Genomic DNA, 26,315 nt, shown 5'->3' on the forward strand with positions numbered 1-26,315 from the left:
ATAAAAAAATTTGGTCTTCCTATACCTCGTCTCCCGGATAACCCGCGCGGTACTCCAGACCGACAGGCTGTTATTATGTTGTACACACATTGTTGTATAATGTGTAATATGTATGTACATATATATTTATATACTGCGAGAGTTCGTTAAAAAAAAAGTACTCTACCCTAATCGACAACACGACCCTTTTAACGTGACATTATATTATGTTATTATAACGAAATCAGATAACGAAACGGATAGAAGTACACATAATCAGATGTGCCCCTCGCTGAGACCTACCCTTTTAGTTGTGCGACCAAAGAACATTTATATATATATACGACCGTTTTGTCGGACCATTGTTTTTTTTCCCCTTATTCTTTATTGAATTTAAACGAGGTGTTAAAAATAAAATACTAATAGATTAACGCTAATAGATTTAGTCAAATCTTAATCATCGAAAACTAATAAAAAAAAACTGATGCATATATATTAAAATACCATAATACATTATATTTACTAAAAAAATCAGCTTGCCAAAATATGTTTTATTTGTGATATCGAAAAATGCTGTAAATACAAATTTAAGAATCAAAATAAGAAAAATATACAATTAAACCTTATTAAAACATTTTTTAAGCATACTGATTCGAAAGTCAGAGTCTAATTGTAAGTGATTTCTATCTAATTTATAAGAGTTTTAACGAAGCTTGACACGGGTCACGGACAACTTTTAGAGAATCTTTTCCTTTTTCACATTTAGTAGATCAGTCGTAGACATTTTTGATGTTCCTTTAAGAATATATAATAATATATAAAATATGATTTATTTAACGTCGTTCAAAACAAACATCAACTCAATGTAAATTAACTGGTCGAATTCCGAAATCAATGACAGAATAATACAAATGTTTAAAACTCAAAACTGTGAAAATACAACATGAGACTTAAAGCATTTAAATTCTATCCCAATAGAGTATAGACATCACGCAAACGTTATAGAAACCCTGAACCCACATATTATTCCTAGGCGATTTTCCATTGTCAATACATCAGTTGATCCTACACTGTTATTATGTACAGTACAACAACACCGTCTGGCTATTTTTATTATTAAATCACATTAAATTGAATGTTCATCCGTATTACCAAATTATTTACTTGCTAAACGAGTGATCGCAGTAATTGATAGGAAATCTGTTTGAGTACTTTTTTTTTTTTCATAAGCAAAGGCTCTTCGCAAAATATGATTCCCGATTGTATTTTTTTTTTACCCTATCTGCCTTACGGTAAATATGGTAAAACATAATAAACAATAATATAACGACATCCGAGCGGTGGTGTAAACGCTATCACTGGAACGCCATTACCGTCGTTAAACGGGCAAAATATAGTACTTAAAAAATGGAAAATTGAAAATAAAATAAAAAGCCCTTTGCCCGTTAATGGTTCCGGGTATTTGTCGCGGGGAACATTTTTAAACGGTTTTCGCGCCGCTCGTCCGCTTCAAAATGATTGCTTGAAATTGTGTACTTCCAGTTAAAAAAAACACAAAAATAAAAATTTTAACAAAAACGACTTAAGTCCCGAGACGGATGACGGAGTGGTGTTTTCGGGAAAAGCCAAATTGTACAAATAATAAACGTGCGTCAAAGCGTTTTTTTTCTGTCCCCCCTCCCCCAAATTTAATATTATGTTATATTTTGTTAAATATCAATTTTGCTCTTTTCGGGCCAGGGTAAAAAGAGGAAACGAATTAGATGGTAAACGAGTAAATGTATTTTTTTATTTTATTTATCATGTCGGTCGCGTTAAGCGACGTTTATATACATGCCCAAGTAATCGGCAAATCGAGTTACGTTCTCAGAAAAATGGATACAAAGTGAATAACGGAAGGTATTTTATGTCTTTTCCTCAAAGGTCTGCCTTGTACTTGGGGTACTCGACCGTGTACACACATATACACATACGTATATATAAAATAATATATATTCTATACTTATTTCCTTGCGTTACGGTCATACAGGCGTTTTATTTTTCGTTGCCCTGCCCCGTTTTTTATTAAGTTTATTTCAATTTTTCTCCTTCTCTTCGGTTCTCGCTCCCGTCGTCTGCCTTGGTCCACAATAACAATAATAATAACAAAAAAAATATATAACGACCTAAACAAATTTAAAAAAAAAAATTCTCTTTGACCTCTTTGTGCCAACGTCCAAGTGCGATATTAGATATTTTTTCCACGGGCTTCTTGGCCAGAAAGAAAAAAAACTGTTGCAAATAGCCCATACCCATACACGATATTTTTATATAATACTATTACAATATAACGTAGAACCGAGACACATCTTTTCTTGACCGTGTTCTTGGCAGTTTCGACTACACAGTTTATATTTTTTTTACCCTTTCAAGCTCTCCGGTAAACACCAATAATGTTTCTGTACTACGTGCCATGGTCTTTAAGTAATATTTTATTAACGTCCGAATAATGGATTTGAAATTACTATTATGTACAAATATAGCGCTGAATAAACAATGAGTCTTACAGTATTTTTAGTCGATTATAGGGAATAAACTTACACATATTCGTGTGATACCGCTGTGACTTTTAGCGTGTCTCGGTTGATTGGTCGATGATTCGAAAGGCATAATTGCTTACGTTTAAAACTGACCTACTTGGAATGCACAGTACTGTCAAAATAACACGATAAAATGTATATAAGTCTGACTTGAAAATTACAAAAATATTCCATTGGAAACTCAAGGAGGAGGCATCAAGTCTACTCCTTCGCGTCTTCAATCATTTGATTGGTTTGCTGCAATTCTCCGTGCTTCTCATGATAACTCAATTCCTATAAGTTCTTGTAGTTATTCCCAATTCACGTCAATCGCAATTAGTTTCGAGTTCTCCATATTGTAAATACAAGGGATGATAATGTGGTGGTCTCCCGTTTCCTTCCACATCGTGGTGCTGGAATCATGGGGATGGCTTCCAACTTGGCTTACAAATTACATGGCATGTAGCTGTTCTGATATCCTTCACCTCCACTTGGAGAAGCTGCTTACCTTCTCTAGTCCCTTTAGTCGCTTCTAACGACAAACTGGGTCTATTCTGCACCCCGGGACCTAGACAGGGACTTCATGTGTTAAGTTGTATTATAGTATTAATGGCGTTGGTTTTTTTGTTCGCAGGTTTGGTTTCAGAACCGAAGAGCCAAATGGCGCCGTCAGGAGAAGATGGAAGCAGCGAGACTGGGCCTAAACGACTACGTCCACTCCACGATGACCGGATCGCTGAGTAGAATGCCCGGTTCCAGCTTGGCCCTGCCGGTAGACCCTTGGTTGTCACCGCCCCTGCTTAACGCCTTGCCCGGCTTTCTGTCACACCCTCAAACGGGTTATCCGAGTTACCTGACTCCGCCCGTGGTGCACAGTCCGTCTTCCATGAAGTCACCATCTTCCCCTCAACAGATGACCGTCACTACACCGTCTTTGATGTCCACGGCCTCTTCCACACCACACACGGCCAGCGATCCCAGGACCTCGTCAATAGCCGTACTTAGGCTCAAGGCCAAAGAGCACGTCGAGTCCATCACCAAAGGCATGCAAATGGTCTAAAACACTCGCTGCCAAAAAAAACTGTACAATATTTAATGTAAATAATATGTTTTATCATTTTTTTTTTCTTTCGAAATTCGAAATCGTTTGACCATTCCTTGGTTTATTGTTCGGTGTAACGGGCTCGTTTCGCGTGGAACTCCATCCATTGCATTATCACTAAATGTTTATCACAAACAAAGCCAGTTGGGCCAGTGAATATGAAGGCGTACAACCACCGATCACCGCGATTGCTTTCAGCCAGTCATTTGGATAGCGCTTGTGTGTCTTTACAGCTCTCCAGCGTTGGAAAACAATCGATTAATAGCTGTGGACGGCTCCTTTATCTATTGGTCAAAACTATCCTTTCCCCTGAGATTGAGATTGCCTACTTTAACGATTTTAAGGAGTTGAACGATATTTTCAAGTATAAATACATTATTATAGGTAGTTTAAAATAATATACTGTATTGCTTAGAAACCTAAAGTCTCAAACCTAAAGTCATTTAAAAAAAACCTCCATTCTCTACTCGACTTCACAATACAAAATAATATTATTATTTATAGTTAACGAGTAATATTGTTTAGAATTTTGACGCCACCTTTTAAATATCGACTGTCCCACATTGATAAAAAATAACATTAGTTCGCTTACTAATCTAATCTACTTCTCCAACTGCGAACCGTTCACACGGTTTATTACGCGTTTTCAGCATAACAATAATTAGTATTTAATATTTATTATCATTATCCAAGGATCAACCGCATTGCTATGGCGGTAAAATTATAAGTTAATTTCAAATACTTGTGACATTATCTGGTAGTGACGTGAAATGGGCTTTACTCTTGAACAAAAAACCTATTAGTTTTTACCTATAGTAAACGCTTTTTGATGTGAAAAGCTATAAAAACGAATATCATTGATTACACACCAATAGCCGTTTATTAATATTGTGTATTTAATTATTTATTCAAAACGCGACGTAGGCTGTTAAAAACTATACTTGCGTTGTGAATACCAATATGTCCATGGCATTTAGTTATTAGTTCAAAAATGATGTCACTGACAGTCTAAAAAACCATTGTGCGTGCTTTTTATTAATTATATAACGTTGTCAGTATAATATAATATGAGAATAAAATGTAGTAAATGTATGTTTATAAATTAACCACTGTTCAAAAAGTGACATTTTGTTAATAAATGTACTAATGTATTTATTTATGTATCGTATCATATTATAATAAAAGTTTATAGTATAAAGTATATTATATAAAAAAATAACTCAGTATTATTATAACTGTATAAAGAACATATACGTAACTACAGTTTGTATATTATAATACTTGTACAGCATAGTATTGTGTGTAATATAATAAAATAATATTGTATTCTATTATTACCATAATATTATATTGTATAAATGATAATTAATAGAAATTAGACATAGAGATTTTGTTTTTTTTTACAGGAAAATGTAAAAAAAAAATCTATTGTAATTTCATACTATATTGTTTTAATATTATACCGTGCTAGTCATTTGGAAGCAACCGTGTTTTGTAATTTTTTTTACACGTATACCGACGCTACATGTCTACTGAAACATTCATTACATCCTAAATAACGACGATTCAAATAAAATTTAGCAAACTCAATATTAAAAGTGAATTTATAATTTTATATATTTTCTGATGACAGTGGTCGCTTTATTTTAAACAATAATCTGTGTCATATACTGAAGAGCCCAACTGAAATTTTTAAATAAAAATCGGCTTCCTAGTGTTCCTATATAACATAGTCAAGTAGCCAAAGAATTGGAATCTCTTTACAGAATTGAAATTGGAACCACCGGTCTAGTCGACATTTTTTCTAGCTTTTTGGTTTAAAATAAACCAAAAGGGCTTTTACTCATAGAAAAAGTTATTTAAAATATTAGATTGACGCTTATAAAAATTAACCGTTAAATTAATTGACATGGTCAAATTTGATTAAAACAATATTTTTCTTAAATATTGTCTAGACAAAACTATACTAAAAACCGGCCGCATCCAATCCCCTTAAAAAACAATCGATGAGAGGCCATCGATAAGCTTACTAAATTAATAATGACACAAAAAATTGTAACAGCTAATAAAATAGCAACTATATATTGTTATGCCAAAAACAACACTAAAATAAAATATGCATTGCAGGGCATATATTAAACTAGGTAATCCAATACACAGCTTATCGATAATACTTCGAAACGATCAAGGTATAATAGAATTGAGGCTTTAATTTTATTGGGGCGCACAAGTCCCCTGTGCCCCACCCCTTGCGCCAAAGCTTATGGCTTTGGTTCTATTATACAGAACTCAGAAGAGAGGATGGATAAAATAATACAACGGTTTATATTATTATGCAGATTTTAGACCGTCAATGATGAATCGAAAATTGGCAAAGTGATATCAAGCTCGTTCGGGCATAGATCAAATTAAAATCCGTCGGTGTGTTGGCATCAAGTGCCATCGAGCAGGTGGTGGTGGGCCGAGCAAAGAGTGTACAGTGTTTAATATAAACAGCACCGATGCCAATTAATTAAAATCATTTGGTCGACGGCAAAGGGCGTAGGATTCTCCGTTTAACTTGAGCTACCCCGACCGCCCGCCTTGGCACGGTACACACTCGGGGGGACCTGTCAGCGGTTATTGGCGCGCTTAAAAGTTCTTCATTTACTGGGCGGTAAACAGTGAATTAGCATTTTATTAGCTTTTCCCCAGAACCGGAAAAACAACCGGCCTTTGATGAACCTTTCCAAAGGGGACGCCCGAAACCAAGTCATCTGGATGGAAAAGCCTCTGAGAGCGCATCGACGGCAGCCTTCTCCGGGCCGTAAAACCGCCCCTCGACCGCTCTCCTTCCCGTCCCTTCTGGCATGGCAGCCCGGGTAAACTCTGTTTTCATTTCGCCACCGCGCTTTCGCAACGACAAAGTCTCTTTGCCCGCAAACGTTTTACAGGGTTGTGTTTTATATTAAATCCTTAAATTAAAACTATATACCTACAGCTGCGGCGAGCTACCTAAACATAATAACACACAGTACTGCTCTGATTCGTCGGTCAACAATCGGAATTGCTAATCCTTCGTCAAGATTTATTTATAGAGCAACGACAGCCAACCGAACTCGAGTGGGTACCCACGGCAGCCATTGATTAATGCTGTTTTTTTGTTTTACATTTTATAATAAATTAGTAATAATTTATCGCCGACGCTAAACCGAGAAATTACAATATTTTCATTATACAAACAACCGTCGTAATACGAGTATTATGCAAATTATTTCAAATAAATTACCGCACGAGCTGACTTAAACGGACGGTCGCTTCACAATTATATAATAATTTATAACGTCATTTGATGATTGATAGAATTAACCTTAAAACCGTTAAGAAGATATTAAAACTCTGTTTAATTAAAACTCTGCCAATTTAACATGATAATAATCGCCATAAAGCCAAATATACTCCACAATTTCAATTTTCCAACAAATTACTATCATATCGCATTACCGTTGTTTAGTAGCAGTCGTCGAAGTAAATCAAATAACTGGGGGGGAGGGGGGTGGAACTATCCGGTTAATTTCTTAATAAAAATAGAATAAGCAAACATAAAAAAAAATCAGTTTATAAGAACTACAAATTATAAAACAATTATTTTGTACCGAAACCCAAGAGGGATAGATAATTTAAAAAAAAAATAAATAGAGAAAGGTGTTGAAAATATTAACAAAGATAAGTGGAAAGACGGCACCCTCTCCCCGTAACCTTCCCCTCTTCGACCACCGACTATTTGATTTGATCATATTAATAATTCACTAACCTAACACTAACCTTTGTGAAAAATTTCAGTGATACTTAAATGTTTAACTGATCTATAATAGAATATTATGGCTACAAATGGCAATAAATATCAAATAAGTTAGTCTGATCGGTTTCTGAAATTATTAAATGGAATACAGAAGGCCGTTTGTAAAAGTAGTATGAAAAACTATTACTCCAATAGTATTTACATTACTATGAATGGTGTCCCAATTAAAAACTGTCAAGTAAATAATATTATTATTTTTTTGTGTCAGACAAACAAAGACTAATGTGTATATCTAGTAATTATTAACTATTAAATATCCACAAATTAGTTAAACAAAATCCTTGAATACTCAGAAATTTTTAAAAACAGGAAACTTCCAAATACTGTGGCCTTCGTATATTTGAATAATTAATTTTGTAGTACCTAGTTTATTAATATTATATTATTTCATACTTGAAGTTTAAACCACCTTGTAAAATCCATCAAGGGAATTGAAAGCAGTTTGTTTTTGTTTGACGTTTTAGAACAACAAGCCTGACACAATTTTAACTACTTAGATTGGTCTGATATTTTCATTTCTGTAAAGATATACGAGTTCTTTGGCTTCTTCACTAGGTTAGGTTGAAAATGTATTTAGAAAGATATTTTTTTTTTCAAAAAACTGAATTTATCAAATGAACCGTTGTTTCCAACATAACCCAGTAAAGTGGCCAACAATTTTTTATATCTTTTTGGGGTATTCAAATTGGACCAATCAAACTCTGGCAATTTTGTCATAACAAAAGCAAATATTCTTTTACACCCCAAATGACTTTTACTCTTAGAAAAAAAATTGTAAAAATAATACCTTGAACCTCTTATTAATTAACCTGGAAACAAATCGACACGATCGACATTTTTTAAAACCACTTATTTCTTAAATATTGCCTACAAAAAACTTCTTGAAAATCAACCGCTTTCTATGGTCTTGAATTACTTTTTTTTTTAATATTAGTAGGTATATCAATATCGTAAAACATTACTCGACGCATATTATATTAAAAAGTAAAAACATCAAATCAGAGATTGCCCGCAGCCCGTTATTCCGAAACCTTTTGATTCAAAAAACAAGTCAAATACACAAATACTACTGCACAGTCTTATAAAGTAGAGTTTGTTGTTGTGTTTTGTATTTAATCTAAAACATCGCTGTGCATTGTGTGGTTTACTTAACATCGAGAAGAGGGCTGGAGTTCATTTTATTCAGAAACACTCCTTTCGCGTTTGACGGGTAAGCACTTTGCTTCTCGTTATTTACTCACTCGGCGGTTGGTAGAGTTAAAAATAAAAGCCAAGTATATTGTTATACTTGTAATCTCGTTACATATTATACAACATTGCTATTATTGCAATATACAACTGCTGTTGATCGATGATTAAGTTTGGTATTCTCAGAAACATTAAAAAAAAAAAGTTACACCGAATATATTAAAAAAGACAAATAGTATGAAGTCTTACATTGTTTTCATGGAAAATGATTGTCTTATCAGTAATAGACAAAATGAAAAATATATTTTAATCGGTACATATTTCTATTTAATTTATTTTTATTTATTCAATTAAGTTTTAGAACTCGTTATTTGAATTGTATTTTCACTGTTATAGTTGTGTTACTGACCAAATATAACCAATGCAATAAATTGTATTAAACAAATTAAATTTTTCTTACATTATATTAATAGGAACTCCGAAAATGGAAAATATTTTGATAAAATAAGTTAACCGGTGTAATTTTTTTCATTAAACGATTCAGACAAAGAACGTCTCAATAACAAAAAATTGAACGAAATGCCTGCTGACCATTTAAGAGTCAATATAGCATTACAAATAAGACAATCAATACACTCAAACATGCGTGATGAATTACAACATCTCAAAGCATATACATAAAATAGCAATTTTGTAGTTTTTATTTTTAAAAATATTTACAATGTTTCACTATCTAAATATTTACATTTTTTTTTTTTGTAAATACTAGGGCTCTATTAACTTTTATACCTTAACAATTTGAATTATTCCAGTACCGAATGTAATACTAAAAGCATCAGATACATTACAGATACTGTGCAAATGGATAAATAGCTGGATACTAAATTGTTCTGCAGTGTCAACTTGTTAAAGACTCAAGTATATATTTTGTTAATATTTTAAATTGAAAAAATAATTTAATAAACATTTTTTTGTTTTGAATAGTTTTTTTTAACGTTTAAAGTTTAAGCGGGATGGAAAGTTTAGACTTTACAAATATTTTTTTATCTGCGAGTATCCTCCAGCTACATTTTGGTCAAAACCTTAAACTTATATAACTGTCAAAATCAACGCTGGTTATCAACAATTTTTGTATCTTTTTTTTCTGATTCTAACAATATAATTTCAAATTATCCACACCGGTTGACGGCAAATGGAAATTATTAGAGCTGCGAATAAGTTTTAAAGAACATATTATACATATACGCTTGCCCCCCGCCCCACGCCGGGCCTGGCAAGTGGCAAATACAAACAAATTCTTTGCCACATTATTACAAATTGTATTTAAAGCTCGGCGTACAGCTCGGCTTAGTTATTGTGTTAAATTATTATTGTTACAATATATTATTGTTAGTCCGTGCTTTTCTGTTTTTACATTATTTTTTTTAATAAAGCCATTGATTATTATTATTTTTTATGAGGTCGTTTAGGGTTGGCGTTAGTGACCCGGTTTCTAGACTGTACGGGCATTTCATTGTTAATGTGCATTTAAATGGTCGATAATTAGCGAACGGCTCGCGTGTTGGTCTTAACTCGAAACCCATGTAAGTATTAACTATATTATAAAATAGCTGCCGGATCGCGTGATGGCGATAATACGCCAATATCACGACTCGAATCGCGCGGCTCTATTACACCGTTCTCTCGCACAGGTTGCTCCTATGTATACCTATTATACGGTTATTCATTTATAATTGGACAACAGAAATTAACAGGGACACCTTTAGTAGTAGCGTAAACGACTATTACGATATTTATATATCCTCCCCCACCTCCTAATCGACGGCCAATTGAAAATATAAGAAATCCCTAAAAATATTTTAGATCCCTACCTCAACTCCAAGTACTTCCTCGTGATTTTGTTTGAATTTATGCACTTGCCTTAGGCGAGGAAATTTGTAACTTGATGAAAAAAATTCATTGAAATCTTCATGAAATATCGTGAGAGACTATTAAACATTTGCATTTTAATATTTTAACATTTTTTATTAGTTAGAATTTGTTTAATAAAAAATTAGTATATTCCATGATAGTTAAATGGAAAAAAAAACACGAGGAAACGTATTTAGAGTTTAGCTAGGGATCTGAAATTGTTAGGATTTTTTATTTGTATAGGTTATTGGGATAACAAAAAAAAAAATTAAAAAACAGTAATAAACACTATTAAACCGATTTTTAATAATATTACAAACAGTCACTCGCTATAATATCCCAACTAGACGTTAGTGTTTCACTTAAAACAGCATAATTGATGAACCGAATACAAATTATTGATAACGAATAAACCGATTAAGTTTCAATATCATAAAAAAAAGACCTTTGTGTAAATATAAAGAAAATTGCCTTTGTTATAAAGAAAACGTTAATACCTACATTTTATTTTGAAAAAAAAGGTTGTTTTAGATTAGATTGTTGTTGATAAAATATATGCACTGTGTTCTTTTTATACTTACACGATGATAAATTTATTAAATCAATTAATAAATAAACGTATTATCGAATTATTAAATATTTACCATTTTTAGACTTTCCCAAAGCTCCGTCAACTTTTGCAGCTTAAATGGCACTGTATAAAATTAATTAAAATTATTTGAATTTGATTGCAAAATAATTTGCTGAAAATGTTGACAGGCCGAAAATCACTTTTGGATAATTATTTTTAGTTATTTAAGTTTAAAATCAAGGACGGCAGATGGAGTGCGGTTGAACAATCCAAGTTTTATGCCTTCCTTTAAGTGTTGGCTGTCGGCTGTTCTTGCCGCCCTCGCGACAATTGTGTGTAGTACAATTTACAAAACAAATGTTTGTGTACGCCAATGGTGTGGCTAAAGGTAAAAAAATACCTCTTTCAGCGTGGGTCTTTCCTTCTGGGTTTTTCTTGACTATAGCGCGTCCAAAAGCCATCTTCGTTGATATATTGCTCCATCTCCGTTACATCAACACTGTAAAAAAAAAAAAAAAATGGAGATCTTCAAGTGAATATTGTCCGCCTGAGTTTTTCAATCGTCTCCTGCTATGTCCTCCGTCCCTCCCCCGCGCTGGCTATTTTTAATTAAATTTTTTCACTAATTAATATTTTACCCGGTAATTATTCAGACCGACGGGTTGTTCAAGTTTTTGGCCGGCGCCAAGGCGAAGGAAGACGACACTGGGTACGCGTAGAGGTAGGTAATAATAGTTGGCTGTATAGGTTAGGTATGTATAACGTGTTACGGAAAGGACGTGGGGAAAAACGGCGTCGTCGTCGTCGTCGTCGTAGCTGCTATACGATCAAGTTAATCTAATAAAGCCGAACACGCCACTGTAATTACCGGTGCTTACTTCGTGAAAAGTTTCCGTGCAACAATAGTCGGGCATGAAGGGTCGGCGGGACATGTTGTACCGATTGCATTAGCACGACTAATCGTGCGGGCGCGTGTCACGGGGTCGGACATTGTGCTCGAACAAACAAAATATTATAATAATATATTAAATGCGACACGAAACAATCGTTGTACTTGAGATTTTAATGATTTTTACGTTAACATCGAAAACGAAAATTAAAAATCTACTTCGATCGATGTACATCGAGTAAGTATTGAAAAATCTGTAGATATATGTATTTTTCGAATGCTAAATCCGACATTTATAGTAAATTCTAATTGCGGATTTTCAAACTGTTATTATTTGCATTTCTTATAATAAAAAATCATTGTGATTATATATAATTTTTTTTTTTAATAAATTAAATATAATACGTATATCTAAATATTTTAAAACAAATTAAAGCTAGAAAGCAATTATTAAAAAAAAAAAAACAAAAATAAATATCTACAGGATTTTCAGATTTTTTTTTATTGTTATTATAGGAAGAATATTATTATATTGTTATAAAAAGAGAAAAACGTCATGTGTTTTTAAATAATTTTAATTTTTGCGAGTTTAATAATTTAAAAAAATGGTAATTTTTTATATTCAATGCACTAACAAAAGTTAAAAAAAGCTAGATAGTGCAATAATGAACAATTTGTATACTATCTGATTATTGCTGATAATTTGTGTATTTTTCCGTTTAATTATAATTTAACTTTATTTTTGCCATTTTTTACAATTTATTAATTGTTAGCTAGGTAAAATTATTATTGTAAAATAAAACACACAATTTTACACCCGCCTGTCCATGTCGGCTAAGACTAAAACATAATAGACTATGGGCGTATCAGGAATCACTACAATAACTAAAACCGGTCACAACTACCGCATTTATTTGCACTCATTAATGCGCTTAAACTTACTGAAAATTGGCAATTCAAATTTTGTAAAAAATAGTCACATTTGAGATTTAAATTGCACATAAACCCAAATGCTAACACATTAGGCCACTTAAAAGTTATGATGATTTACTCGACCTTCTCCTAAAATATTGTTGCCATTATTTACAATTATTACACAGATCACTAACAAATATTTTCTATTTTACAATCAGATATTTGTATTTATTATTTATTATCATTACACAAAAAAAAAAACATTTGATTTACTATATTATCTTATGGAGATATAAAATTAATACATTTATCAATATTAATAAACAGTAATATATTATATAGATCGCACGTTAGATGGCAATAATAGGATATTTATTAATAATATTTTCAACTATAATACTTAAATGTTTAAAGTTATTAAAAGAAAACAATATCTATATTATAATAATATATTTTGTATAATGAGTTTCGGTTGCGCACTCTATGAGTATAGTTTAAAATAACCATTGATAATATTCTATCACTTCAAGTTGACATAATATAATATATGATACTTGTTTATTTCAAGTGATGTATTCATTTAGAATTAAAAGTTTTAAAAAATATAAATTATACATACTAAGGCTTACGAACCATAAAAGTTCACAAGACCCTCCCTTTTGATATTCTGACAATAATGTCTATAGGAGGTGCTATTGTCGGATGCCAGATGGCGCCCTAAGTTCTAACATGTGGCAGAGACTATTTCAACTTGTTACTTGAGCATAATATATTATATCATAATATTATACACCTACCATATTTTATATTAGTTTTAACTCCAATAAGGCAACTGTAATAGCTAAATTATGTGTTAGTCGTAACCGGAAGTATAACTTAAAAAAACAAATTTGTTCAAATAAAATCAGGGGATTTACCAATTTAAGAAAAACGAAAACCTAATAGGCAACCTACTTGTTGTACAATTAATGCAAATTTTGTTTGTTTTATGTTGTACCATTTAATTGAATGATAAAAGAAATTAAATTTAAAAGATCAATTTGTCGTTTTCTATAGTTTTCATTACTCAAACTATAGTTAATTACATTTGAATTAAAGATTAAGGCTAAATTTGAAAGACAAAACAGCGGGTATAAATGGATAATAATGGAGTGATACATGTTTTAGGTTATAATACAACACGGAATATTACAATTAGAATTAATAATTTTTAAATTAGTCCCTTTTTCTTGCTACCTACTAAAACTATTGTCCCCAGTTAGGACACAAATATAATTTGAAACTTCTTAATTAAAAAATTTGTTTTTAATAATTAATAATCATGCCTTCATAGCTTATTACTATTTCAGCTATTATTATCGAATTGATCAAATGTGTTTAAGTAATTTTGGAGTCAGGAAATGAATTATAAGTAAAAAAGTTTGTCTAAATACTTAAAAAATCTGTGTGATGTATAATGAATTATAGACGTCTAGTCTCAACATTTTCCCTATATAGCAGCAAAACAAAAAAGACGTTTCCGTAGGGGCAGATGTCGCTAAAAATTATTTAATACCTATATCTTGTAAAATTGGTTCATTTGCTAATTTTTTTTCTGTTAAGCGCTTGAACACTTAACAAATGTCTATGGTGTATAACGTGACATAGACGTCTCAGAATTTATCCAAACAGCTAAACAATTAATGGAGATTTCCGTTGGGGCAGATGTTGCTGAGAACTATTTAATATCTTGAAAAATTGGTCCATCTCACAACATTACTTTAAATTAGGTATAGGTACATATCTTATTATAACAAATTCTTAATTTATCACATTTATATTATGCGGTCGTTAATTTACGTTTTAATTAATGCACGTATGCATTTGGAATTACATACAGTTTTCAATACCGGAGTAAGAGTTAATTTAATTTCAGGAATATATTTAATTAATTAATTCGCACTAACGTAATGCGCGTTCTGCATGTAAATGCGGTATGTATTAATTAATTTTCTTATATATTATTGCTCGATAACACGCATGGCTTACGACCGATTTGTACATGCTTTTAACCTTAAGCGTTAACTAATTCATGCTACGCTTAATCGATTAAAACTAGCCGTGTAACCATAGTTACCGATTGGTTAATTATTCGCAATAGAAATTCTGGAATTAACTACTTACTCCGGGAATTAAAATAATAGCGTGTAAACGGAAAAAAGACTGTTACAACCCAATTGGACAATATCGTTGTAAGTATTATAATTAATATTCAATTTAGTTTTATTTACATTATTTACATTTTTGGCGACTATTCTTACAACAATAGTACTTGTTACTATTAATTCTTTACTATAATATGCGATGTACTAGTTGTATAAGGTGAACGATTTGGTACTATATTAATATATATAATATATATATTATATTATGACGCATTGTATTTAATTTTGTGTAATATAAGGTACACATATAATAGTATAATTTTATTAAATGGTAATTTGGATTGAACAATTAAACATTTTTATTACCTACTTACAACAATAGTACTTCTGTTAGATAAACGATTTACTAAATACGATATTTAATTTTGTGTACATCGATAATACAAATCGATAGATGTTTCCATTTGTATATTTTAACAAATCGCACAAATAAGAAAATGTCTAAATAGAAATATTGTACGAAAAATTTTTTTTTTTGAAAACTAATACCATTGATTATGTAATAGACATAATCTATTACATAATTAATGCTAATACTGAAAAAATCGATGAAATATAAAAGATCTGAATTACTCAATACATTGTATCTAATAAATTTTAACACAAAAGTATAAACACCTTTTTTACGGCTGATTAACGACAAAAAAAAATCGAATTTTTTACCTTCCACCCCTATAGTTACATCGTGGTTCTGTTCAAGGCCATATATCTCTCAAGTCCAGTATAGCCTAGTCCCAGAGGCGTCACGTACTAACTGTCTATAATTTTTGAAATTATTCCCCCCTCCACTCGTGATGAGTAGCCTCTTGTGACCATCCTCTCTGCCTGCAATAGTTCCCAAGTCCTGTAACCTGGTAGTCCCTGTGTCCATATATATATATATATATACGCCATTCATTAGAACCATCGCCGGCGTTTATTTCTACTAATTGGAGGGTGTGTTCACTGATAATAATTATAACTTGTGTTTTATCTATAAAACCTTTAACGGAATAATAATAATAGTATGGCGGGACCGCGACCAACGTCGTCGTCGTCGCCGGACTGTCTGCGGTGGTTTCAAACGTGGGGTGGTCTCGTCTTGAAGACACCGAAAACACATGTGTGTTTGTGTATAGGCGAATATAATACAAGGTGAATATAATATTATACACACGTTATTGGCCCCGCAAGAGATCCATTATGCACATACACAAACGTACACATGTTTTCACCACCCTTCGGGGCCGCCGGTAGGTACTTATACTACCGTGATCCGGTATGGTATCGGATCGCATAAACGTTGTTGACCGACAAGAATATAAAATATTATAATATATTGTAACCACCGACCACCCCCCCCCCACACCTCCTTATTTTCCTACACAACCCCCAATATTGTAATGTTACGTTTTTGTTGTAAACGACAGAAAATACGTCATTATTATTATCGTTATTGTCACTTTATTATAACACATAATAATATATAGGCGTGTGTACCGCGATGAATGTATGATAATAATAAAATATTAAATATAATATAATGTGTGTGTGTGGAGACACGAGCACCAGGTGTTGGGGCCCACAAACAGCGTACACGAGGCGACGGGTGAAATCGTCCTGCAAGATTATAATACATATTTATATGTATATAAAGAAAATATTAAGACCCTATATATATAATATTCGATATTGGTGTATATTATATCCCACCGTGTGCGAATCATTATTATTTGCCGGAGAGTGCGAAATTAGTTGAACGGCTGATTTGGCGTCCGAAAAAGATGTAAACACCGACAAGACACGTGAAAAGGCGAGGCATTGTTATATTAAAGCCGGTTCTTTTTCTCGGACCTATCCGTATCCTTCTAACGTACCGTTATTAATCCCATAGACCGTCTATTATGTATTTTGCCGTCTTGCGAGGTCAGTTGGCCAACATGAACACGACCAATGATGATTGGGAATGGCTCGATGATGATTTATCGTGTAATTATCCTCAGAAAATTTATCAATTGGGAAAAAATATCTCCAAAACATATAATGCCTTACCGAGTATAGATGGAAAAAAATTTTTAATTTATTATTTATTTAAATAGACCCCGTTTGTATGGGATAAGACGAAGAAGAAATATATCTACAGCGCTGCGTGTAATAAAATATGTATTATATCAATCAATAGATAGGATTTAAGTGTTAACTTAACACATTTCCAAGAGTTTCAGTGTTCAAAAGTATTATTAAAAACTTAACATAAATAGTAAATATAACTTAAAAATGTATGAAGATAGTTATCCAGAATTCAATAGCTAAGTAAGTAGTTAATTCCGAATTTCTATTGCGAATAATTAACCAATCGGTAACTATGGTTACACGCCTAGTTTTAATCGATTAAGCATAGCATGAATTAGTTAACGCTTAAGGTTAAAAGCATGTACAAATCGTTCGTAAGCCATGCGTGTTAACGAGCAATAAAGTATAAAGAAAATTAATTAATACATAAATACCGCATTTACATGCAGAACGCGCATTACGTTAGTGCGAATTAATTAATTAAATATATTCCTGAAATTAAATTAACTGTGATATAAATGTGTTATAAATGTGATAAATTAAGAATTTGTTATAATAAGATATGTACCTATACCTACTATAAAGTACTGTTGTGAGATGGACCAATTTTTCAAGATATTAAATAATTCTCAGCAACATCTGCCCCAACGGAAATCTCCATTAATTGTTTAGCTGTTTGAATAAATTCTGAGACATGTCACGTTATACACCATAGGCATTTGTTAAGTGTTTAAGCGCTTAAGCAGTTGGAACGAAATTCATATGTCAACAAATTTTATATTTTAGAGGTTTTAAATTGTATTTGTTTAAAAACCATTTTATTATAATAATCCGAGTATTATATTAGCTGATTAGTGCGACTACTATAATTTATGATTCTTAAAAAAAAACTATTATTTAATACACTTTAAACATTTTATATGTATTTATTTATAAATAGTAGTCGGTTCCATAAACGCACTGCCTACCGTACTTATAGTAAACACTGTACAATATGTTTCAGCTACCATTCCCTTCCATCATAGTAACACTTACTACTTGAAAAAAATGTAATGGTTTACAAGTTGCATTACATACATAATATATATTTCAATATTTTGCTTATATTAAGTGCAGTCAACACGATCTGTAGGTTTTTATTTTTTTGTTAACAAAAATATATTTGTAATCTATACAATTTGTACATCAAATATGTAATTTAGCAGTAAGAATGGCGTTAATGGGAAGACACTCAGCATTACCACTCGACTGGGAATTTATCAAATTATTTGAATACATTTATTTTGAAATTTGAATAAATTAATCATAAATTCATGTAGAAGGGGCCCTGGGTCATTTTCTTGTAAGTCTTCTGGGTGCATTTCCTAATTTCCTCACTTCCTGTGAGGCCCAGGATAATTGCTTTCTTAGAAGATTATAATACAAATTTCAGTAGTGAGATTAGCTAACAGGTTAATTGTAGATATTTGTGGGTTTTTGGGCAAATTTGTATTAGTGATATACAGTTGCCGTAAAAATCCTGAAGAATTTTGTTATTCAAAGGGTTGGCCGCGCCTCAAAGTATCTGAAGATTTAAATTATTTTTAAACTTTTATTTGTGGTTCATTAACCGTAATTGGCTTTGATTTAAACGGACGTTTAGTCATAGACATTGTTAGTAGGTACAGTAAAAAAAAATATATACCATTTTGACTTGTACTAAATCTTCAGGACGTCTAACTACTATAACAGAATTTGTACTATGCACATTGTACAATTGATCTTTTGTGTATATACATAATATATATGTAAATTTATTCTATTTTTTTTTTTTTTTTTTTTGAGATATCTTGACCATTTAGAAAACCTATCTTATTTTTAGAAGAAAATACCCTTCACCTACCTTTTGACGGCGGTATCGGAAATCAAATTCGTTGCCGTCGAATTCACTTAGGCAGGTACTTTTCGGCCGATTTCTTTTTCTTTGGCAGTCTATGTGCATAATATTGTAATGCACACAATAATAACATAAGCTCACAGAGCAGTGAACAGCGTGGGATTCGCAGTGGCAGTCGCCCGTTAAAGTATCCCGCGGTTTTGTCGACCAATTACGGTGCGGCGGTGGCGGCGACGGCGGCTGGTCGATAAAGGCCAGCCAGATTATAATAATGCATTCACATTATTATACTATATAGTACCTAATAATATAATATATTACGGCTGATTAACAGCGCAATAATATAATAATGTATTTTAATAATCGAAAATATGGTCGCTTTTGTGTGCCGCCCGTTTTTCGCGCATGCACCAAACCGTTAATATTTTTACAATAGTAATTATTTGATTATTATCCATCCTTTCCGCTCGGTTGTCGGGTCACCCTTTCGGCGAATCCACTGGAAACTATATGACAAACAGTAATATACATATAATATAAATGTCTACTTCGGGTAGTCTTTGAACGGGTTTTGGTGGATTCTTACGTTAGAGCCCTGTTATAATATAATATAGACTAATTTTTTAAGATTTTTATTTAAATTCCTTCGTTTCCTGTTTGAGCAAAAAGTGAAGAGCAAATTCATTTTTGAACTTTTCCAATTTTTTAGTTTTATAAAATATGTTAAAAACGTATTTTTTGAGTGATTTACAAAACTTTCATTTCCATACAAATTTAAAAGCTTCTAAAAAATTAACTTTTTTATTTACAAATGATTTATTATAATGGAAGCACATCATACTTGATTTTATAGCTACAAGCAAAAACTTTATTTGCTTTTTTTTAAAAAACAAAGCGTTAACTTTTTTAAGATGAATGTATACATTTTTTTTTATTTATGACCGACCCCGTGTAGTTGAGAGTGTAAGGCGAAGATGAACAAGATACATTTAGTTTTATTTAGATTAATTCACTCCGAAAGTTTTGCTAAAAAAAAATGTTCCTACATTTTTTATTTTTAGATTACGAAAAAGACAAAAAATGTTTAATTTTTTTTTTCATTATTTAATTACCCTCGAGTATAAATGGGTAAGACTTATGCGAAGTGCTTTTTAGACTGTACAATTATATTAAATAAATTACCATGTTTACAAGTGTATAAATGGTTTTGAAATGGAAATAAATCGGTATAATTTGTATATTATACAGAGACAAACTTTCGTTCAAACTGGAAGACGAAGAGATTACATAAAAATTTCAAAAAATTAGAAAATATGAAAGAATATTTTTTTTATTCATTTGAAACTTAATTGCAGAAATCCAGGATGAAAACAACATAATGACCACCCATACATATATTAGGGATTTAGGGCAATTGTTATTTAGGAACTGTTTTAATTTCTACGGTGTCCCTCATTTGCCTCCAATTTGAACTCTCTTAGCTAATACAAATGTCCACCTTTTGCTTGTCATATATAAAATATACGTAGATTTTTTTTTTTTTGCAAACTTTAATAAATAGGGATTGATTGTTGAAGAAAAAAGATACTTTATAAATCTAACGGGCATGAGCTATACTTACAATTAAAAATGTATAACTCATTTGTATAACTCTAACCGTTTTACTCATATTATATTTGATAAAACTTGATCCGATATTTTGGAAATAATTATAATATCCGTTTAGCACAAATTTGGATACCGTAGGATTATGCAGGTGTAATACTAGTTTGCAAAGTAGGACTTTACGGTTAAAACATAATCTAGATTTAAGGATAGGTAATTTCTAAATTTGCGTTTAAACCTAATATGGCGAGCTCAAATAAGGCGCTTGTCAAGAATGATACGTTTCAAACTGGGGGCATTCCTTTGTTTAAAATTTTTTACAAAAAAAAAAAAAACAATGAAAAAACCACGTGTATTATAATATAATATGGAAAACTCTTTACAGGGGGACATTTGAATTGGATCAGGGAGTTCATATCGGGAGTCAAAATGTTTCTTTTTTTTTGCCTAGAACAAAGTGTGGGGCGGGAGAGGGCGGCACCATAGAAATTAAGAATTTCCATAAAACATAACAATCAACCTAACGTATTATATTATATAATATGTATGTATCGAACTTGACGGTTTCAAAAGTAACTCCATTTGCTACTGCAGCGACAAACGTGGTCTTTGTGCACGGTCTTGGCTTTACAGAGGCTCGATCCGAAGAAAATCGATAGGTCACTCGCCCAATTATTATTTAAGTCGAATTAACCGCTGCAGCATTTGTATCAAAACCAATTTTCCGAGTAATTACGAACGGCGCGAACACAAAAGAGTTTTTAAACTCGAGACTTATATAATGAGAGTAAGTATAGAATGGAACAGCGCGACAATTCCGCCAGTATATATTGTTTCTAAGTGCCCTTTTGAAAAATCTTTTGATTTCGCGCTAATGGAAAACAGTTTCCCTGAGCTCGCTCTCTCTCCCTCTCTCTCTCTTGGCTCGGCCTACATAATAATAATATACTATAATGTATTATATGTAAATAATACCATTAGTATTATTATTTGCAAGTTCGATCGACACATTTACACACTACTAATATAATAACTATAACTGTACACATAATCGCGCACGCCGCACACAAGATTATAGCAAAACCCGAGGAAGGGTGCAATACCCGAACAGTGCAGGCGGCCTAAGGTCTTTGATGAACTCAAGGAATTTGTGCCGACAATAACGAAACGAACCGTTTGTCCCGGTCAATACCTATCGTGTCAATGAAAACGCCTATATTATAATATGTACATTATAATAAAGTATCATGATCCGTCGGTGTCGCAGAGAACCGTCATCGAATAATAATATACACACGGCAGACCACCGTGGCAGTGTGAAAATAATATGGTTACTTTGTGCCAACTCTATTCAGAATGATCTTCATTGATTGTATTTTTTGTACCATAACCACGACGATGAGCTCCGTTTAACAGTCTAACACTATGATATTTTCAAGTCACCAATGGCCTAGGGCGGCGGCAAATTTTTTACCCAAAAGATAACTTCCCTTACGAGCATCGTTGTTGGCTGGTCTAGTTTTCCCTGGAGCAAAGAAGCTAAAAATGTATTATTTTGAAAAGTTTAGCTGTCGCGCTTGCCCTCGTTTAGTTGCAGTTACTAATCTTGTTCTTCTAAATAAAAACAATAGTATTATTGTACTCCAAATGGGTTATAAGTTATAACTTTTATTATGTAACTTATAGTGGGGACAATTATTTATTTATTTCTAATACAAATTACAATTTTTTCCAAGCTTATAATTTTTGTGCTGCGGTTTATTTCCAAACTTTTTATTGATATAGTAATAATTCAAAACTGATTTGGAAAGATCAAATATAAGTATACAACATAAAGAATCATTATCGATTTCGTGTAGCTAAAATATATTTTATAGACGATAAGAGACATTAATATTAATATTAATAGGCAAGAAATAATTCTCATATCCGCTTATAAGAGCATAATATATGTTGGCTGAATATTAAATCGACCACTAGTAGTAGATAACACGTTAAGTACTTTAAGGTTCAAATATTCAACGAGGTACGTACTTCTCAAAGGTTCAAATTATTATTATTAATTTTCCATCTGTGTTTGTATAAGTGTTTAGGCCATAGTGCTAAAACGGCTTAACCCACAAAAAATAAAATTCCGTTTAAGTGAAAAACGTTTTAGATTTAAATGATACTTTAAAACCTATTATAATAGTTATCAATCATTTTTTACGAACTTCCCATATCATCCCAAGTTGTACTAATAGTGTCAGTCTGGGCTTAATTTATTTTTTTTTTACTGTAGGACACCGCCAATTTTTGCATTACTATAGTTAATTGTGTATACAATACACTGTATTATATTTTTTTGTAAAAATGTTAACTTGTTTACACAATGATAGAATGTAAACGCTGTTTATTTCTAATACAAAGTAGCAAGTACACATTTTTGTCTACGGAAAAGATAAACGTTTTTAGAAAAAAAAATTTTTTTTAAAGTTCCTTACAACTTTGGAAGCGATTTAAATAATAAAATGATGTGTTAAATTCTAATTCAGCAAAAACGATTCTATACCTACACTGTAAATCTGTTTCAAAAGAGGTGTCTATATTTTTGTTAATGTATAAGATTATTATTATACAGATATATAAGTAGTACCATTTATATCCATACGTTTGTAATATATCAAAGGTCCAAAATTAAGCAGTTGTCTAAAAACTATAATTGAAAATATTTCAATAATGAACACGTATAAGGATTATATGAATATCGTTATATTACTATTATAATAAAATAATATAACATTATTTTAAACATTTTAAAATAATTTTTTTTTATAAAAGTAACATATTATATTCTTAAAAAAGTTAACTAGTTAACTTGCACTGTATAATCGACTTTTATTGGTAAACTAGGGTCCACAATGTTGTTATCATAACCGTCCATAAGCGATAAAAACTGTTTTAATGTGACAGATGTATCTGGAAATCATTAAGAAAGTATTCACATTAAAATTTACGAATATTATAACATGTTGTAACATATTTAAATTGACTATTGCAATTATTATTTAGTTTTTATATAAAATATGTTTTGGCCATTGTATTATTAAACTTTAAACAGCAATATTAAATTGTTTACTTATTTAGTTTTTGATTAATCAAAGATGAAAATTAACTTATCTAAACAATTTTCAAGGAGATAGTTGTAAAATGCATATTCCAACATGAGTCAATTTAGTCGAACTATTATAAAGGATACTACAACAAAATTGATTTGTACAATTTGCAGAAAGAATGTAAGGGATTTACATTTCATAATTTATTCTTTATGACTATCTTATACAGACGGCTTCTGTGGTATAACAGTGCTGTTCAGAGATATTGTAAAAAACACAATATCATATTTTATAGTAACTACTGAAATATTATTGCTTAACGTGCCTGGAAAATCGCTTGTCATTTCATCGACTTCTTGTTCGGTTATTCCATATATGGTCAGTTTTTTCTTCAAGTATATTTGTATTTCATCTTTGTTAACTCCGTCGTCTCTATTGAAATCATGAGACCATTGTACCATGCTATAAACACATTTGACTTGCTAAAGTCATTTCATAATTATTTTTAATACATTTGTATATTATTATTGTAGAATTTCAATATTAAAATATACATAGTGTCACACGAAGTATTACTAGTATAATTTTTACTAGGCTTATGTAGGTACTATAGGCTTACATTACATTTGTTATATTGTTTATCACTATATCTAATAGTTATTAATTGTAATTATTGAAATTGTAAAGCTGTAATGTTTTTTTTAAACGAAAGCTAATAGATTTAATTAAAAAAGTTATAACATATTTTCTAGGTTATTGTATGAATTTTTAAAGTTACTCTTTGAACCTACACCTTTTGTATTATAATTTTTAACTGGAACATAACTTAAAAATATCAATCACTTTGTATATAGATTTACAGATTATATAACATGTTGTTGTAGTCAATAAACTCATAATTACTTCTTCAGATAACTTGCCGGCGTTTGCTACTTGGAAATAGACAAAAAAGTATAAAAAGATAACATACATTTTAGGATACATTTAAAAACTGTTTACACGTATATCGAATCTTAACACTTGAAAATTTCAACTTAAATGATTCTTATTTTTTTCTAGTAGCTGGTTTTAGAAGCGAGATTTGCTCGTAAAGCCTGAATAAATACACCGATATTGTGTTTGTTGAATCGGCTAACAATATGGCCTATGAATCAGCTATGTTGTTTTTCTTAAAATGTTTTGCAGAAAAATTTAACTATAATGTTCTTGTTTTTTTTTTCTATTAGCCGCTTTTAGAAGCGAAAATCTAAATAAACACAAATATATTGTGTTTTTCGAATACGCTAACATTCCATATTGCAGTAAAACTAACATTAGGGCCTATGAATTAGCTTTGTTGTTTTGCTAGAATGGTTCAAGCATAACAATATCGAACAGAAATTCTATAGCGTACTGGTGTAATCATATGAAACAAACATCTTAAAAATAATCGCCCACAAAATTTGTATGGTCATTTACCTCATTAAATGGCTAAGAGGCGAATTCAGACGAATGGGGGATAAGGAACTGGATGGAAGAGCGAGTGGAACGTACAGGGATTTTGAAGTTTATTTGAGAAAGGAAGGTAGGGGAATACATTTTTCTTGACAGAACACGGGTAAGGAATGACGTCTTAACTGCATGCCTACGGTCAGATAAGGAAGGAAGGTTAAGAAAGTTTTGGACAGGAGCGAGTAATCACGAGGAGGACAAGGGATGTGAAGACAAAATGCTGCCATTCGTAGAAAGCACCTCTGGACTCGTTCGATCATAGCTCTGGCCCTAGACAACAGAACTATATTTTAGAATAGCACAAGAGCTCAGTGTAAGGCTTTAAGAGGATAGGCGAGTGGGGAAACTCAAGAGACGTGCGATTTAAAAATCCGAGAAGTTTTATACCACTATAAATATATAAATAATACATATGTAAATTATATAAATATGATACAGACGCAAAACGCTCATCGAATATGAAAAAATAACGTTATAAAGCAATAACAAAATATAGTATCGCAGATGTGCAAAAAACAAGTTGTTTTGAACTACATATTACTTTGTTTAGACAACAAGTAGTATTGGTTGTATTTTAAGTATCTAAAAGAGACAGTAAATACTTAGATGCAGTAATAACTAAAATAAAACAAAAAAAGAAGTAGGTAACAAGTTTTCAAAAATCCTTACTGTAATTTTTTTAAATTTAAAAATTAAAAATTATGTGTATAGAAGAAAAACGAATACAGAAGTGCAATCAATTTATCAAAAACCCGGGATAAATGCTTACCCGATGAGCAAACTACTCCTATGGGTAGATCATGTCCGGAGGTCAAACGAAATATTAAATACAGCCCCTGTAGAGATAATAAACAGTTAAATATCTAGACAGAATCAAGTATTCCCCTATCTAAAAAAATTATCTATCTATGAAAAGTAGTATTTATCTAGTACCATAGTAGATACTAGATAATCTGGGAAATTGTATACAGTCAAAGTGTAAATTTAATTCCCACTCTAGATCTGCTTTCAGTATAATATGTTCTGTGACTCCACTGT

At 31.5% G+C, this 26,315-nt stretch overlaps 3 protein-coding genes across 3 annotated transcripts in view; 2 read left to right on the forward strand and 1 right to left on the reverse strand.

The window, feature by feature from the left end:
• LOC126837402 (retinal homeobox protein Rx1-like) overlaps positions 1-4,713 on the forward strand; it is a 34,505-nt gene extending 29,792 nt beyond the window's left edge. Inside the window, exon 3 of the mRNA XM_050571311.1 lies at positions 3,172-4,713. Within this exon, the coding sequence (XP_050427268.1) occupies positions 3,172-3,597 (426 nt within the window). The 3' untranslated portion in view covers positions 3,598-4,713. The remainder of the gene's footprint in view (positions 1-3,171) is intronic.
• Positions 1-26,315, forward strand: part of LOC126837403 (trans-1,2-dihydrobenzene-1,2-diol dehydrogenase-like) — a 284,532-nt gene that overhangs the window by 227,765 nt on the left and 30,452 nt on the right. The window lies entirely within an intron of this gene.
• On the reverse strand, positions 23,540-24,812 carry LOC126837383 (uncharacterized). The gene is made up of 3 exons (XM_050571290.1): positions 24,690-24,812; positions 24,112-24,268; positions 23,540-23,649 (listed from the first exon to the last, which is right to left on the reverse strand). Exons 1-3 carry the CDS (start codon positions 24,768-24,770, stop codon positions 23,540-23,542), a joined length of 348 nt encoding a protein of 115 aa, XP_050427247.1. The 5' UTR covers positions 24,771-24,812.

The sequence above is a fragment of the Adelges cooleyi genome, unplaced genomic scaffold, assembly GCF_023614345.1.
Source record: "Adelges cooleyi isolate 19-005CV unplaced genomic scaffold, UGA_ACOO_1.1 ACOO_flye_CR_arks_rails_tigmint_CR_PRNA_248, whole genome shotgun sequence".
NCBI lineage: Eukaryota > Metazoa > Arthropoda > Insecta > Hemiptera > Adelgidae > Adelges > Adelges cooleyi.